General features: G+C 41.9%; 1 protein-coding gene across 3 annotated transcripts in view; it reads left to right on the top strand.

Annotated features, from left to right (window-relative positions):
- The window catches only part of DIP2A (disco interacting protein 2 homolog A), a 169859-nt gene that overhangs the window by 48429 nt on the left and 104312 nt on the right, over positions 1-17118 (top strand). For all 3 annotated transcript variants that reach the window (XM_038749833.1, XM_038749831.1, XM_038749832.1), the window contains exon 2: positions 14923-14994. In XM_038749833.1, coding sequence (XP_038605761.1) covers positions 14923-14994 — 72 coding nt within the window. The remainder of the gene's footprint in view (positions 1-14922; positions 14995-17118) is intronic.

Here is a 17118-nt window from a genome sequence, read left to right on the forward strand (position 1 = left end):
AGTTTCTTAGTGATAGAGATTTAATTGGCATGTATACTTGTTCTTGATTTTCCTTCTAGGTATCTATGTTTCGAAAGATTTTAATTTGTGCCCAGATGACTCCCAAAATGGAGTTTAGTTAATAAACTAGTAGAATATGTGTGCATTTTTGAAAGGTCCTTTTAACGTGGGGTTGTTCTGCATTTAACATGTCAATTATTGCCTTTGAGGAAATGATGACCTTCAAGTGCTGCATGCTTTTTTTAAAAAAACCCAGAAATCTAACTGGCATCATAATTTTATTCAGTAATTTAAATTAACTCACATCTGTTCAATTGTTTTTATGCAAAAATTCCCCCATTGCTCTTCTTCCTCCAACCACCCCAAACAAAAGAGTAGTTGGGTTTAGTAGTTGGATTTAGTTGGGTCCCAACTGGAGCACCAATCAGCTTTCCTTGTCATTTTAAGCAATCCTCCTTTGGGGTTTTAAGTGTTTTAAATTTGGTTGCGGGGGCCGCCGTGGGGATTAAGTTTTTGAATTTAAAAAAATTATACAAACAAACTGGACCAAGACAAAGTATTTAATGGATATGATTAGATAGTTCAGATACCCAAGAAGTTTAAAGTGTATTCATTACCAAAAAGAAGCATTAAGAGATTCTAATTTAAGATGTCATCTTGCTAGTTGGATCACAGCTAGGAAACTTACATATATCTGGAATTGTTTATGCTTAAGGTAGGGCTTTTGCGGGTTTAAACTATTTTAGGAGGTGAGCAGACTTTAAATATAGGGGCGGGGGGAGTCATCTTTAGAAGCATTTGGAGGTGCCCCCTTTATCTTTTGTTTGGCCTATTAGAGCTGTGTGACAGGTATTTCTTTGGTAATGCTGTCTGTTTCTAGAGTCTACAAATGGCCCAAATAGCTAAGTGAACATTCAGCATCACAACAAGATTTTGGCAACAGCAGTGTTAAGACAACCTTGCTTACTCTAGGGTATTTGAGTCCGGTGTCTATTCAGAATTTCACAGTATCCAAATCTTTGGAGGATAGGACTCTAAGATGAATGGGATAAGCAAAAATTGATCATGGTGACCAGTTTTCCAAGGGAAAACTCTGTTTTCCCTCTGTTACCCCTCCAGACTCTGTTTATAGTGGGTAGGAGGAAAATCCCCTTGAAAAATAAAATAAAACATTTAAAATAACTCAGCCCTGTCAGATAATCTCTTTCCAAAATGCAGTTGATTGTATCAAGGAGCTATTTATTTTACAGATTCACTAGAACAATGCAGCAATACCATTACCGAGTATTTAAATATGCAAATCACCATTCAGAAGACTGGAGAGAAATGCATTGACTTAAGTTCAGGCAGAGAGATCCCACGGAGGATCCGCAATTAATAAGGCGCTGGAGGGGAAGGGTAGTCACAACTAGGCAATGCAACAATTTTTTTTATGGTATTTGTTAAACACCTACGCTTAGAGCAGTGCTTTGCACATAGTAAGCGCTTAACAAATGCCATTATTATTATTATTGTTATTATTATTGTTATGTGCCAGGCACTGTTCTAAGCACTGGGGTAGATGCAAGATAATCAGGTTGGGCATAATCCTTGTCCCACATGGGGCTCAAAATCTCAGTCCCCATTCTACAGATGAGGTAACTGAGGCACAGAGAAGTGAAGTGACTTACCCAAGGTCATACAGCTGATAACTGGAGGATCCAAGAGTAGAATCCAGGTCCTCTCTCCCAGAATGTGCTCTACCCACTAGTCCCCTCCTCAGCGTTGACGTTAAAGCCCTCCATCACCTTGCCCGCTCCTACAACCCAGCTGCACACTTCGCTCCTTCATGAGTGAATGAATGAACTTCATTCAGTCGTATTTATTGAGCCCTTACTGTGTGTGGAGCACTGTACTGAGTAGGCCACGCTGCTTTTCAGTGTAAATCGAGACAGGGCATAGAACAGTTAAAAATAGAAGAGACGGTTAGTTGTGAGAGCTCTTTTAGACTGTGAGCCCACTGTTGGGTAGGGACTGTCTCTATATGTTGCCAACTTGTACTTCCCAAGCACTTAGTACAGTGCTCTGCATACAGTAAGCGCTCAATAAATATGATTGATTGATTGATTGTAAGAGCCAAGGTGTAACCATTCTTCACTGCACTACCTTCAGGCAGCTCACAACTCTAGGCAGAGGCCTCTGGGCCAAATGGCCATGAATGGCCAGGACGCCTGGGGCTACGTGGTTGGCACCAACGTCAGCCTACCTTGGATTGGGCTTGTTTGGGAGTGAGTCTGCCTTTGGCAGCAGGGAGGAAAAAGGCCACCCTAGCTGCATCGAATCCATAATCGATGTAACACTGATTAAGACATTTAGCCATTAAAATTATCCGTTTAACCTTAAAAACAAAGTTTTGAGGGGTAAAAATTGGGTCAAATCATAAAATTCCATACTCTAATTATCCTATTTGAGTTATCCAATCCTTCATTTCTCTCTCTTCTGCCCTTTTTTAATGGTGTGTTAAGCACTTACTATGTGCAAGGCACTGTACTAAGCGCTGGGGTAGCTACAAGCTAATCAGGTTGGACATAGTCCCTGTCTCACATGGGACTCACAGTCTTAATCCCCGTTATACAGATGGAGGAACTGAGACCTAGAGAAGTGAAGTGACTTGCCCAAGGTCACACAGCAGACAAGTGGCAGAGCCAGGATTAGAACTCTGGTCCTTCTGACTCCCGGGCCCAAGACCACTAGACCACGTGGCTTCTCAGTGACCATTTTGCTCAGTTCAACCACTTCCGTAAGTGGTGGAGAAGAAAAGTGAAAACCAGTAGTTTTACTGCTAGTTAAGAGCATGTGTAAAAAGATTTGATGAGGGAGGAAAAAGAATTAAAAACTGTTGGCTAAAACAGGGGTTGATGAATGATTTAATTTGGCCCAGTTACCGTGGATAATCAAATGTCGGTTGAATTTAACAAGCATTAGCTGTTCCTAGAGAGAGTTTCTTGCTCTCCTAGGCATATCTGATCTTCTTTTAAGGATTGTGTGGGGCTGTGGGTACAAGCCAACCCAAATGAGTGGAAATTGTTGGGATGGCCAAAGAGTTGGTAGAAATTGTGGTAGCAGAGAGGAAAGTTAAGCGATAGGAAGGGGTGTTTGTACATGGAAATGGAAGTGGGGACAATGCTTACCTTTAGTTTCTGGCAAATATCAGGAACTGTCCATCTACTTTCCTTTACTTCAAGTCCTCTTATCTCTCCCAGAGCTCTTTTGTCCAGTTTTGTCCGGGACATTGCTCTCAGGACCCAAAGGTTTAGGTATACCACATAAATGAAATTACTCTCTTAAGCATCCCTTAATCCCTGCTTTTAGATGATTCCACAGTAGTGGTTCTCAAAATTGTTTCTTGTGGCAGCTGTTGGGGCTATCACATTTCAGTGGTTGCATCTTTAAAAATTAGCTCTCTATCCTTTTCCCTTCCTAGTTCCCATACTCCTTCCCTTATCCAGCGAACAGTGCTTTGCACATAGTAAGCGCTTAACAAATACCATCATTGTTATGAAGCAGCGTGGCTCAGTGGAAAGAGCGCGGGCTTGGGAGTCAGAGGTCATGGGTTCGAATGCCAGCTCTGCCACTTGTCAGCTGTGTGACCTTAGGCAAGCCACTTAACTTCTCTGTGCCTGTTACCTCATCTGTAAAATGGGGGTTAAGACTGTGAGCCCCAAGTGGGACAACCTGATCACCTTGTATCCCCCCCAGCACTTAGAACAGTGCTTTGCACATAGTAAGCGCTTAACAAATACCATCATTATTATTATTATTATTATTATTATTATTATGGACTGTATCCATTCTTAGTCCTGTTTAGATTGCGAGCCCCTTGTGGGACTTGGATTGTATCTGGCTTGATTATTTTGAATTTGTCCTAGTGCTTAAGTACAGTGATTGGCACAGAGTAACACTTTGTCTCCATCCTTTTTCCCTCCTTGTTTTTCAACTCCACCCTTTACTCCCTGGCTGCATCTGTGTATTACTCATCCTCCTGCCCTGACCTAGATACCCTGACACCAATACTCTGCCTAATTTACTGAAGGCTTCTTTTACTTTTAAATTCCTTAGCCCTAGGATTCTCCAGACAGTTACCAGAATGGAAATCTGGTATTGAAGACTGGTTTGCGTCTCAGGGAAAAGCTGTCCTTTGGGTAACTCCCAGACAGAGTAAGGGAAAAAGAATCGGTTTTAAGGCCAATTCAACTCTCCCCCTCCTACCCTGCTGATCTCGTAGTAGAATCCAGCCCTTACATATTGCTCCTCAAAAACCAACCTACTGTGTGGACTTCAGTCTCGTCCATCCCTTCTCCGCCTCCTTACCCATGTCCTCGCACGGGCCTGGAACTCCTTCCCTTTCCATTTCCAACAGACCAGTACTCTCCCTGACAAAGCCCTGATTTCCTCCAACCTCTCTCCCCTCTGAAGCTTTTAATAAATGCCATTATTATTATGATTATGTACCAAATATTTTTAGTATACATGTAACTCAGTAGTACTTTTAATTTTTAAAGTGCTATCTCATATACTATTCAATAAAAGATATTTCCTGCCAATATATTTGTCATTACCGAACGCTAAATTGAAATGAGCCTTAATCATTCTATTAAGTCAAAGCTTCAAAGGTAGGGAGAGGGGATTGCTTAAAGTAAGACTGTCATGCTGTAATACTGGCATTAAAATTCAGGAAGGCTGTTGTGAAAGAATGCTAAATTAGGACTGTTATAATGAGAATGGCTACATACCTTTACAGGTATATCGATATCTATCTCTATATAAATATTAACAGATAGATAACTTTATTTTTGAAGATGCTATTATTGGTGGGATCCTACGTGAAAAGGGAAGAAAAAGACTGACATATGACCGCCATTTCCTTCGGTATTGTTTGACCCCTTACCCACCTCCTGCCTCTGGCCTGGAATGCCCTCCCTCCTCAAATCTGTCAGACAATTACTCTTCCCCTCTTCAAAGCCTTATTGAAGGCACATCTCCAAGAGGCCTTCCCAGACTAAGGTCCGCTTTTTGTTTTGTTTTGTTCTCTGTCTCCCCCTTCAAGACTGTAAGCCCACTGTTGGGTAGGGACCGTCTCTATATGTTGCCGACTTGTACTTCCCAAGCACTTAGTACAGTGTTCTGCACACAGTAAGCTCTCAATAAATACGATTGAATGAATAAATGAATGAATTGCCCTATGCACTCAGATCTGGTTGCATATCCACCTTCATATCAAACAAAAACTCCTCACCATTGGCCTTAAAGCACTCCATCACCTTGCCCCCTCCTACCTCACTTCTCTCCTTCTACAACCCAGCCTGCGTATGCCAACCTTCTCACTGTGCCCCGATCTCGCCCGTCTCGCCACCAATCCCTGGTCCACGTCCTTCCTCTGGCCTGGCTCTGCCAGTTGCTTGCTGCGTGACCTTGGGCAAGTCACTTCACTTCTCTGGGCCTCATTTCTCCCCTCCCCACAGCACGCATGTATATAACTGTATATATCTATAATTTATTTATGTTAATATCTGTCTCCCCCCTACACTGTAGAGCTCATTGTGAGCAGAGAATGTCTGATGTTATATTGTACTTTCCCAAGCACTTAATACAGTGCTTTGCACACAGTAAGTGCTCAATAGATGTGATTGAAGGAATGAATGAATGAATGGAATGCCTTCCCTCCTCAAATCTGACAGACATGTACTCTCCCCCACTTCATTCAATCGTATTTATTGAGCGCTTACTATGTGCAGAGCACTGTACTAAGCACTTGGGACTTCAAAGTCTTACTGAAGACACATTGTTGTGTGTCTTCCCCTTCTAGACTGTGAGCCCGTTGTTGGGTAGGGACCCTCTCTATATGTTGCTGACTTGTACTTCCCAGGCGCTTAGTACAGTGCTCTGCACACAGTAATCGCTCAGTAAATACGATTGAATGAATGAATGAATGAATGACTCTCCTCCAAGAGGCCTTGCCAGACTTAGGCCCCACTTTTCCTCCTCTCCCAATTCCTTCTGTGACGTCCTGACTTTCTCCCGTTGCTCTTCCCCCCTCATCCCAGCCCCACAGCTCTTATGTATATATCTGTAATTTTATCTACATTTGTACGTGTTTTGCTCTCTGTCTACCCAAACGCCCGAGTTCCCAAAAGCAGGGACTGTCACTGTTTATTGTTGTATTGTGCTTTCCCAAGCACGTAGTATGGTGCTCTGCACACAGTAAGTGCTGAATAAATATGATTAAATGAAAGAATGAATAAATGAAAGCCTTGGAAGAGTACAGTATAAGAGAGTTGGTAGACACGTTCCCTGTCCACAAGGAAATGTCATTATGGAATAAGGGTAATTGTGATTGATTATAAAATGTACCACAATATATTAGAAGCCCAATTTTGCAGCATTCCCCCAGACTCCTTTCTAGAATAGCAAAGATTATACACTCTACCAAATGGCACTTTTCGTGTACACAGAATCAGACGCTACTTCTCTAAAAGTGCAATTCAAAAAATTAAATACAAGATTGTTAAGAGGTGGAGTAAATCTGGGAAGGAAGGAATGGTATGGAAATACATGCTTCAGAGAGGGAAAGACAGTAGAAACCAGAGAACTGTCTGGAGCCCAAATCATCTAGTGATTTAGTGTTCGTAGTCTCAAGAATCCACCTTAGCATTGTTGAATAAAACATCCAAATCATTATTCTGACATAGCTGTAAAAGTAATCTGAAAGAATACCAAAATCACTGTTTAGCCTGCATATTTTCCCTTTATAGAAGTGAAAATTATCCGTATTGCTCAATTGTAAACTTTTTTATTCTTCATCTTAAAAACACGCACTTCTAAAGCAGTTTTAAAATCGGGGCTTCTTAGCTGGCGAGTCCATCATCTTGTACCTTCTAGACTGTAAGCTCGTTCTGGGCAGGGAACATATCTACCAACCCCTGTTCTGTTGTTAATTGTTGTATTTGTTCAGCGCTTACTATGTGCCAGGCACTGTACTAAGCGCTGGAGTGGATACAGGCAAATCGGGTTGGACACAGTCCCTGTCCCACTTGGGGCTCACAGCCTCAATCCCCATTTTACAGATGAGGTAACGGAGGCACAGAGAATAATAATAATAATAATGATGGCATTTATTAAGTGCTTACTATGTGCAAAGCACTGTTTTAAGTGCTGGGGAGGTTACAAGGTGATCAGGTTGTCCCATGGGGGGCTCACAGTCTTAATCCCCATTTTTTACGGATGAGGTAACAGAGGCACAGAGAAGCCAAGTGACTTACCCAAGGTCACGCAGCAGACAAGTGGCGGAGCCGGGATTAGAACCTATGACCTTCTGACCCCCAGGCCGTGTTCCATCCACTAGGCCACGCTGCTTCCCCCAAGCGCTTAGTACAGTGCTCTGCACACAATAAGCGCTCAATAAATACGATTGATCGACAGGGTCAGTCATCATAAAGGCACAGAGTCTCTTTTGGGAAGGATCCTGTTAATTTCCTTATACACGGCACCCAATTCTCGTGTAATGCCCGGAATGCATTACTGCAAAGCTCTTCAGTAAAGCAAACTTTTGTTGCAGCCCTGGACCGGTGCAGGACATGCGCTTTGAGTCTTTGACGTCATGTCATAAATTAATACGATTGATTGTCAGACTATATGCCAGTAGGCCTGTGCTGTCCAGTTAACGTTCCCTAATTCTCTGACGTTGTAGCCAAAGCGGGTAGTGGAAGCATATGTGTGGGCAGAACCGAGCATCCTTTTCAGCTTTTCCATGCTGAACTGCAACGGAATACTGGAATCAGATTATGTTAATCGTCCTTGGCCGTCAGATACTAAACGGCTTCTAAGACATAGGCATGTCGTGTGAAATTTTAGCAAGTTGCCATCAGGCCTGCTTTCTGAAGACACCACCTTTGTTTTAAAATGTTTTGGGCTAGAGGGTTATCTGAACTAGCATGAACTTGTGATTGTATTTAAAAAACGAAATTCTTTTCCTCGATCTTTATTAAGGCGGGATTTGGATTCCAAAATTATATAAGCGTATCACAAGTTGGGTCCAGCATTGATCCCAGGAGGAAGTGGGGTGTCTTAAAACATCTGAAGTTGTCGAAAGTTAAAATTTTGACCATTGCATTTAATTTCATCCGTTCATCCCAAAGAATATTTGTTCCGTATGTATATATGTTTGTACGTATTTATTACTCTATTTATTTTATTTGTACATATTCTATTTATTTTATTTTGTTAATATGTTTTGTTGTCTGTCTCCCCCTTCTAGACTGTGAGCCCGCTGTTGGGTAGGGACAGTCTCTATATGTTGCCAACTTGGACTTCCCAAGCGCTTAGTACAGTGCTGCACAGTAAGCGCTCAATAAATACAACTGAATGAATAAACAAAGGCATGCAGAACTCGGTGCATACACAGTGCTGTGCACACAGTAAGCGCTCAATAAATACGACTGAATGAATAAACAAAGGCGTGCTGAACTCGGTACATACACAGCGCTGTGCACACAGTAAGCGCTCAATAAATACGACTGAATGAATAAACACAGGCGTGCTGAACTCGGTACATACACAGTGCTGTGCACACAGTAAGCGCGCAATAAATACAATTGAATGAATACCGTGTAAGGTGGATCTTTATCTTTTATGTGATTGCTTTTGCTATGCCATCTGATCCTTATTTTAAGAATTTGAGAAACCAGGGGTGTTCAGACTTGGATGACTTTGATTAATGTCTGTAAATTTAGATGCTAAAAAACGGTAGGCCCCGCAAGTGATGGGCTAGCCAAGCTCTTCCAAAGCCACATCCAACTTTACATAGAGCTGTTTCTAGCCGGCTCCTGCTTTTGTCTAGGCTAATGACCAGGGAGAAAGTGAGGTTAAATGAGAGCAGCTGTGGCCCTGCCACACCAGATGTGCCTCCCGGACTGAAGCAGGAGCTTTCTTTTGGAGAGGGTGGGAGATTACAAAAGAACTCAAGATGATGGGTTAATCCCACCATGGCACTGTGTTCGCCGGGGGGGTGGGGAGCGATTGTGGAGGGTGAAATCCACCTCAGACCTTTTCAAAATGGAACAAAGAAATCCCCTCTGTACACCGTCTGACTTTCATTCTGGGAGCTGCAGCATTTGACTTTAAGACTTTCCCTCACCCAATCCCAGCCAAATACCCCAATTTATCACTCCTGCCTTTCATGGAAACAAACGAACTTGCACTTGATCCGAGGAAGAACGGTTTTTGGTTGATTTCCGCCAGCATATGCTCGGATCTGTTTTTGTGTACGGGCTAATTTTGGACTAGGATATTGGCTTCCAGAGGCATTTTTTTAAAGCTTTGTGTTGGCGACAGTGTGGAATTTTAAAGAAAATAATCATCTCATAAGGAAGTTAAGGTATGGAAAATTGGTTTTACATTTATGGCAGTTGTAACCAGCATATTGTCTGGAACATTCTCCTTGATAATATCAGATTTCATTGTGAAATAGCTTTCATTTCAACGGATTATTTTAATTTGTCATTTCACTCTTGGGTAGGGACTGTCTCTATATGTTTCCAATTTGTACTTCCCAAGCGCTTAGTACAGTGCTCTGCACATAGTAAGCACTCAATAAATACGATTGATGATGATGATAAGACGTCTACGTTTTGATATTTATATCATCAATCTTACATTGGGCCAAGGAGATGTTTATGAGCACTTCCTAGTCTTATGTAGTTTGTGATGACTGTGAATAACTTAACATTTTCGTGGAAATGTTTATATTAGTATATGGAATGAGACATTTTGTTAGCACTTTCATAAATAATTCAGAGTACACATTGGCATTAGCTATTTGATCATGTTTTTGATAAGGGAAATAGTTTTTGAGAGGAAGCGTAGTACTCAACATTCTTGCCCATGGATTTTCCTGCATGTTTCCTTTTGTATCTTGTAGTTCCGAATTCATGTGTAATCAGGTCTGATTTCACTGTAAAATGCTGATTCTGGAGGGAAGATAAATGGGGTAATTTAATCTCCTTAACTGCAGCAAACCTTTGTGCAAGAGAAAGCTGTAAAGTGTACTTCAGAATTAACTCCTATGTTGAGATTAACCCTGGTAGTTGGACTGAGTTCAAAGTAGACATTTATTCAGAAAGACCCCCCCCCCCCCCCCCCCCCCCCCCCCCCCGTTACTTTTTGGAGTATAAATAAATGCTCTTCAATAGATTGTGCTTGTCTATTCGTTTATGTCATGTCATTTAAATTAGTGGTGATAGCATGGCTTTGCATATTCCTCGCTGAATTAGTGATGCAAATATTTCTTCTGTTCTTTAGTTTTTAAATGGCTAACTTGGTTTAAGAATTAATTTGCTTTCCTCTTGATTTGCATTTTGAGACAGAGCCGGACTCTAGAGTAAGGACTGGGGAAATGATGCATTTGAATATCTTCTTGCTATATTTCACATCCAAATGTATTAAAACTAGTTCACTACCTTTTCACCTTATGCCTTTGTTCTGAAGGGCTCAAAGTAAGATTTTAGGTGAATTACCTGTAATTTAGTTTTGTATAGAGATGGGAATATTTTTTTTTTTAACTCGGTCCTGAATAATAGTGTACTCTGAGTACCCAATACATGCTGAATGAAAATGCTAGGTCTTCGAACAGGGAGCCTCAGATTTCTTTTTTAGCTAATGAATCTTAGAGGTTTAAATATCAATTTTTCATGTAATTTGTTGTACATTGCTATATTTAAGTTGATATGAATATTTTAGAGAGGCTATGACTTTATAATACAAAAAGAAATAAGAACATAAGAAATGTGCTACTGGGGGAAGACAATGGCCCATTCAGGCCAATCTTCTGTCGGTTCTGGTGGCACCAAGAGTTGCTTGGAAGAACAATAATTCAGTCGTATTTATTGAAGGCTTACTGTGTGCAGAGCATTGTACGAAGCACTTGAAAAAGTACAATACAGTGTTGTTGTCCTGATCATCCCTCCTCACAGGTATAAATGGATGATCCAGATCCTTCTAATATCCTGTCATAGATCTCTTTCCTATCAATCGTGAAAACCCTTCTCTCCAGCATCCAAAATTTTCTTTCTAATAACCCATCCTGGATTGATAACCATAAATTTATTCAAGTCTTCCGTGAATGTAACGATGTGAAAAAAGCCCAAGATTGGAGAAGTAGGACATTCCCACCTTCCATATGTTCTGAAGAAGATTTTAAATGCTAGATTTTAGGTCAGTTCTTGGAAGACGTTAGGGTTATGCAGATTTATTTTGTGGAGGGTGGGTGTGCATTTACGGTTTCTTTCATTGGTATTATAAACCCTAGCTGAACTTTGAAATTAATATTCGGTGAAATTACTGCAAAGAAATGAAAGTTAATACTATTTTCAACTTAATCGAACCGCACCACACTTTACCTTCCAAACTCACTTGAAAACTAATCCTCCTTCAGGAAATATTCCCCAACTGAGCTCCACCTTCTTGGTCCCATTTCTTATGTCCTAAAATTTACATGTGTATTGGTTTGTTTAGTCTGCGTTACTTGGTCATATGTACATTTTTGCTTGCTTTTTGTTGTTGCCAGTTGTATTTGTTTTTTCTTTTGCTCACATCCTATGTATAGAATATTTGTATTCCTTTTTCTTCCCCCTCCCTGCCCCCATTGGCTCCTTGAAAGCAGGGATGTAAACTCTGTTTCTTATGTCCATCTCCTACAACAGCTTTGGACCCCGACCCCCTAAATTAAGCCTTCTTTTTCCTAACTCCCTGTCAGTCAGTCAGTCAGTGGTCTTGCCTGAGCATTTGTGCTAAGCTCTTGGGAGGATACAGTAGGACAAAATTAACGGACAGTTCCCTGTCCCTAAGGAGCTTACTGCCTGTCCTTTCTGCCCTTTGGGTATTTGGTTTCACCCCACCCTCGACCCCGCAGCACTTAAGTAGATATCTAATAATATTACTACTAATAAAAGTAGGTTATCGTAATGAAATAGTATGTAAATAAAAACCCTGGTTTTAGCGTATTACATTTCCTGATTTATTCTTGGGTCTAATATATGTTTATACGCACACACGCACACACACACATATTTTTTTTTTTACATGGTACTTGTACTTATGTGCCAGGCACTGAACTAAGTCCTGGGGTAGATACGAGCTAATCATGTTGGACACAGTCCATGCCCCACATGGGCTCACGGTCTTAATCCCCATTTTACAGATGAGGTAACAGAGGCACAAAGAAGTTAAGTGCCTTGCCCAAGGCTACACAGCAGACAAGTGGCCGACCTGGGATTAGAACTCAGGTCCTGTGACTCCCAAGCCTGTGGTAGCTCCACTACATATTTACTATTCTATTTATTTTGTTAATGATATGCATCTAGCTTTATTTCTGTTTAATCTGATGACTTTACACCTGTAGTATTACTAATAATTGAGGTATTAAGCGCTGACCATGTGCCTGTACTATCCTTCCTTGCGTCCTTCCTGTCTCACAAGTCTGTAACCTTGGCTTTATCTCTGACTTCAACCACATATTCAGTCCGTCACTGAATCCTGTCAGTCCCACCTTCACAACATCACTAAAATCCGCCCTCTTCTCTCCATCCGAACTGCTACCACATTAATGCAGTCACTCATCGTATCCCACCTGGAATACTGCATCAGCCTTCTTGCTGACCTCCCAGCCTCCCGTGTCTCCCCACTCCAGTCATACTGCACTCTGCTTCCTGGATCATTTAATGCAAAAATGCTCAGGACATGTCACACCCCTCCTCAAAAAAACTCCAGGGGTTGCCCATCCACGTCCTCATCAAACAAAAACTCTTCACCATAGGCTTTAGAGAAGCAGCGTGGCTTAGTGGAAAGAGCACAGGCTTGGGAATCAGAGGTCATGGGTTCTAATTCCAGCTCCGCCACTTAGCTGTGTGACTTTTGGCAGGCTCCTTAACTTCTCTGTGCCTCAGTTACCTCATCGGTAAAATGGGGTTTAAGACTGTGAGCCCCACCTGGGACAACCTGATAACTTGTATCTCCCCCAGCACTTAGAACAGTGGCTGGTCCATAGTAAGCGCTTAACAAATACCACCGTTACTATTATTATTAAACCACTCCATCACCTTACCCCCTCCTACGTCACCTCACTACTCTTCTACTACAATCCAGCCCTCACACTTCACTCCTCTAATGCTGATCTTCTCACCGTGCCTCAGTCTTACCTATCTTGCCGCCGACCCCTAGCTCACACCCTGCCTCTGGTCTGGAACATCCCTCCTCCTCTAAAAGGACAGACAGTTATTCTCGCCCACCTTCAAAGCCTTATTGAAGGCACATCACCTCCAGGAAGCCTTCCCTGACTGTGTCCCCCCTTTCCTCTTCTCCCTCTCTCTTCTGACTTGCTCCCTTTGTTATTCCCCCCTCCCAGCACCATAGCGCTTATGTACATATTAGTAATTTATTTATATTAATGTCTGTTCCCCCTTCCCCAAACTTGAAGCTCATTGTGGGCTGAGAATATTTCTGTTTATTGTTGTTTCGTACTCTCCCAAGCACCTAGTACAGTACTCTGCACGTAGTAAGGAATCAATAAATATGAGCGCTGGGGTGAATTCAAGCAAATCAGGTTGGACCCGATCCCTGTCCACGTGGGGTTCACAGTCTTAATCCCCATTTTACAGATGAGGTAACTGAGGCACAGAGAATTTAAGTGACTTGCCCAAGGTCACACAGCAGACAGGTGGCAGAGCCGGGATTAGAACCCACATCCTCTGACTCCCAAGCCCTTGCTGACATGCTCTATCCACTAGGCCTGTATATATGTATAAATGTTTGTACATATTTATTACTCTATTTATTTATTTATTTTACTTGTACATATCTATTCTATTTATTTTATTTTGTTAGTATGTTTGGTTTTGTTCTCTGTCTCCCCCTTTTAGACTGTGAGCCCACTGTTGGGTAGGGACTGTCTCTTTATGTTGCCAATTTGTACTTCCCAAGCGCTTAGTACAGTGCTCTGCACACAGAAAGCGCTCAATAAATACGATTGATTGATTGATTGCTAGGCCCTGCTATTAATGTCTGTCTTCCTGTAGCCTGGAAGCTTGTTGAGAGCAGAGAACAATTCTACCAACACAGCTGTATTGTACTTAGTACAGTGCTCTGCACACCGTTAAGTGCTCAACCTGGCGGAGCCAGGATTCGAATCATGTCCTTCTGACTCCCGATCCCATGCTCTGTCCACCAGGCCATGCTGCCTCTTTTAGAACAATGCCTGACACATAGTAAGAGCTTAAGAAATACCATAAAAAAAAATCTTTGATATTCTCCTAAGCACCTTGTTCTGCATTCTGCATTCAAGTGCTCTATAAATATTTATGTTTATAACAATGATACCGAATGGCTTCAATTAATGAATGAATGTGTTGTTTTCAGAAGTTCTTCAAATGTGAGTCTGCAAATATTATTCCCTGGGAAAGCTCATTTTTTCTTTTATTTCCCTCCTTTTGTGAATTTTCAAAGCAAAAAATGTTAGTTATCTCACTTTGCTCCCTGTTTTCACTGAGCAGTCTGATGCAAAGCATATTTTGTCTACTAGTTTCTATTAACACTGCAGATCTTTTGTGCTCATAGAATTGCTGTGCCTTGCAGAATGGCAGATACTCTATGCAGAAGCAGCCCAACTCAATACTAACAAGAAGCTTAAAACAAGCAAGCCCTCATTTAACTCCCTCCACCGCCCCCCCGCCCCCCGAAAAATGGGGAGATTTGCTATTGATGCATTATATTATATCTGGATGTTCTGGTTTGATGGAAGGAAAGATTTTTAGGGATGGTCATTCACTATCTGGTCCCAGGGGAAACAGGCAAATAATGCAAATTTAGATTAATTGTATCTTTTGTCATTTTTAGGTGACATCACTCAAAAAGGCTATGAAAAGAAAAGGGCAAAGCTGCTTGCACGATATATTCCTCTCATTCAAGGTAAGCACTCTGCTTTTCACTCTTTACATTATGATCTTAAGTGGAAAAGTAGGTTATCGTAATGAAATAGTAGCTGAATAAAAACCCGGGTTTTAGCGTATTACATTTCCTGATTTATTCTTGGGTCTAATATATGTTTATACACACACGCACACGCACATATTTTTTTTTACATGGTACTTGTACTTATGTGCCAGGCACTGAACTAAGTCCTGGGGTAGATACGAGCTAATCATGTTGGACACAGTCCATGCCCCACATGGGCTCACAGTCTTAATCCCCGTTTTACAGATGAGGTAACAGAGGCACAAAGAAGTTAAGTGCCTTGCCCAAGGCCACACAGCAGACAAGTGGCCGACCTGGGATTAGAACTCAGGTCCTGTGACTCCCAAGCCTGTGGTAGATCCACTACATATTTACTATTCTATTTATTTTGTTAATGATATGCATCTAGCTTTATTTCTGTTTATTCTGATGACTTGACACCTGTCCACGTGTTTTGTTTTGTTGTCTGTCTCCCCCTTCTACACTGTGAGCCCGTTGTTGGGTAGGGACCGTCTCTATATGTTGCCAACTTGTACTTCCCAAGCACTTAGTACAGTGCTCTGCACACAGTAAGTGCTCAATAAATATGATTGAATGAATCCACTAGACCATACACACACCCACGTACACCCTCCCCGCCCCCCCCAGCCCCCACACCCAACTTTCCCATAATGTAAGGAGTGTGTTATTGTGAAATCTTGCTTTAAGGAAAACTAGTTCTTGAAGCACGCTTCCAGTTGAACATCATACATATAAGGCATTTTTTCCTATATCTTCTCACATAGCACCCAACCAGGATCACATTGTCAAGCAAGTGTTCCCTAATTCTCAAGCAACTTCTGGCCAAAATGTACAGTGAACGCCTGCTTTATACCAGAACTGAGTGTACTGGATGATAAAGCTAACACCATACTCATACGACAGTAACCTCAATTGTGGGGTCAGACAATAGCCCAGGATTCTGTCTGTCACAATTATAATAGTTTGTGGGGGGGAAAACAGTTCAAAAGATTCATTTGAAATTTCAATAAAGGGTCTCCTGAACTATTTGCTGTTCATTTGATGTATGCATTGCCTTCATTTAAGAAAACTGGAATAGACAAAATTCATATCCTCCAAAGAGGGTCTCGGAGCAGTATCAGTTTGTCAGTGATGAGTAGTCGTCTGTTCACCCGTAGCAAATTTGGAGTGACAAAGCATCCCACACTGTCTGCAGGGGAGTCTGGGGACTTGCCCAGGTGGATTTTCCCTGTTCCTGTCTCCTTCCCCACCCTCCCTCTTCTAGGTTTCCTTGTAAAATAGTTTCCTCCCTCCCAGGTTCTCTGCCTGCCAAGGAAACAGAATCCCCTGACGATTCTCTTGCATTTCTCAGGTAGCTTTTGGGTAAAAGCTTTATGCAAGACAACAGCAAAAAATTTCCTCTCCCTACCCAGTTGGAGTCAGTCGTGATAACTACAATCGTAACCAAGTCTGCGGGGAGTCCACAATCCCTATCCTTTTTCTAGACCAGGCCGGAAGAGAATTCCATCATTGTGAGACTCATTCATTTGATATCCCTAGAGGTGCCCAATTCCATCTTCAAGGAGATCCTTTTTTCCATCTTGGAATTCACCAATTTCATGGAATTCACTAGGAGAATAGAAAAATGGGGTGTTCTTCTTCAGATTATACTGACTCAGCCATAAGGTTATGATGGGGAGGGGGAGAAAGCAGCACTGAGGGAGGGAAGCCCTTCTCTGATGTATATTTCCAGTTAACCTTTTCGGGGGCCAGAGTGTCCAGGCCCCATTTTATATCCAATTGTTCTGACTCTGGACACATCGGTTGTGTCCAGGCCTGACTCTCAGGGGCATACGTGGTAGATGTATTTTGGGCAGGGACCATGCCTATCACTTGTATTGTACTCTCCCAATCGCTTAGTACAGTATTCTACACTGAGTAAGCGCTCAATAAATGCCATTGATTAATTGAGAGGTGCCAAAAACCTCATCTTTGCCGGAAAGGCTGTGAAACACACACAAAGTCCAATAGTCTTCCATGATTTATACTCTCAATGGTGAACTCAGTGGTGAAAATAGG

This window comes from Tachyglossus aculeatus, chromosome 7, assembly GCF_015852505.1.
Source record: "Tachyglossus aculeatus isolate mTacAcu1 chromosome 7, mTacAcu1.pri, whole genome shotgun sequence".
Classification (NCBI taxonomy): Eukaryota; Metazoa; Chordata; class Mammalia; order Monotremata; family Tachyglossidae; genus Tachyglossus; species Tachyglossus aculeatus.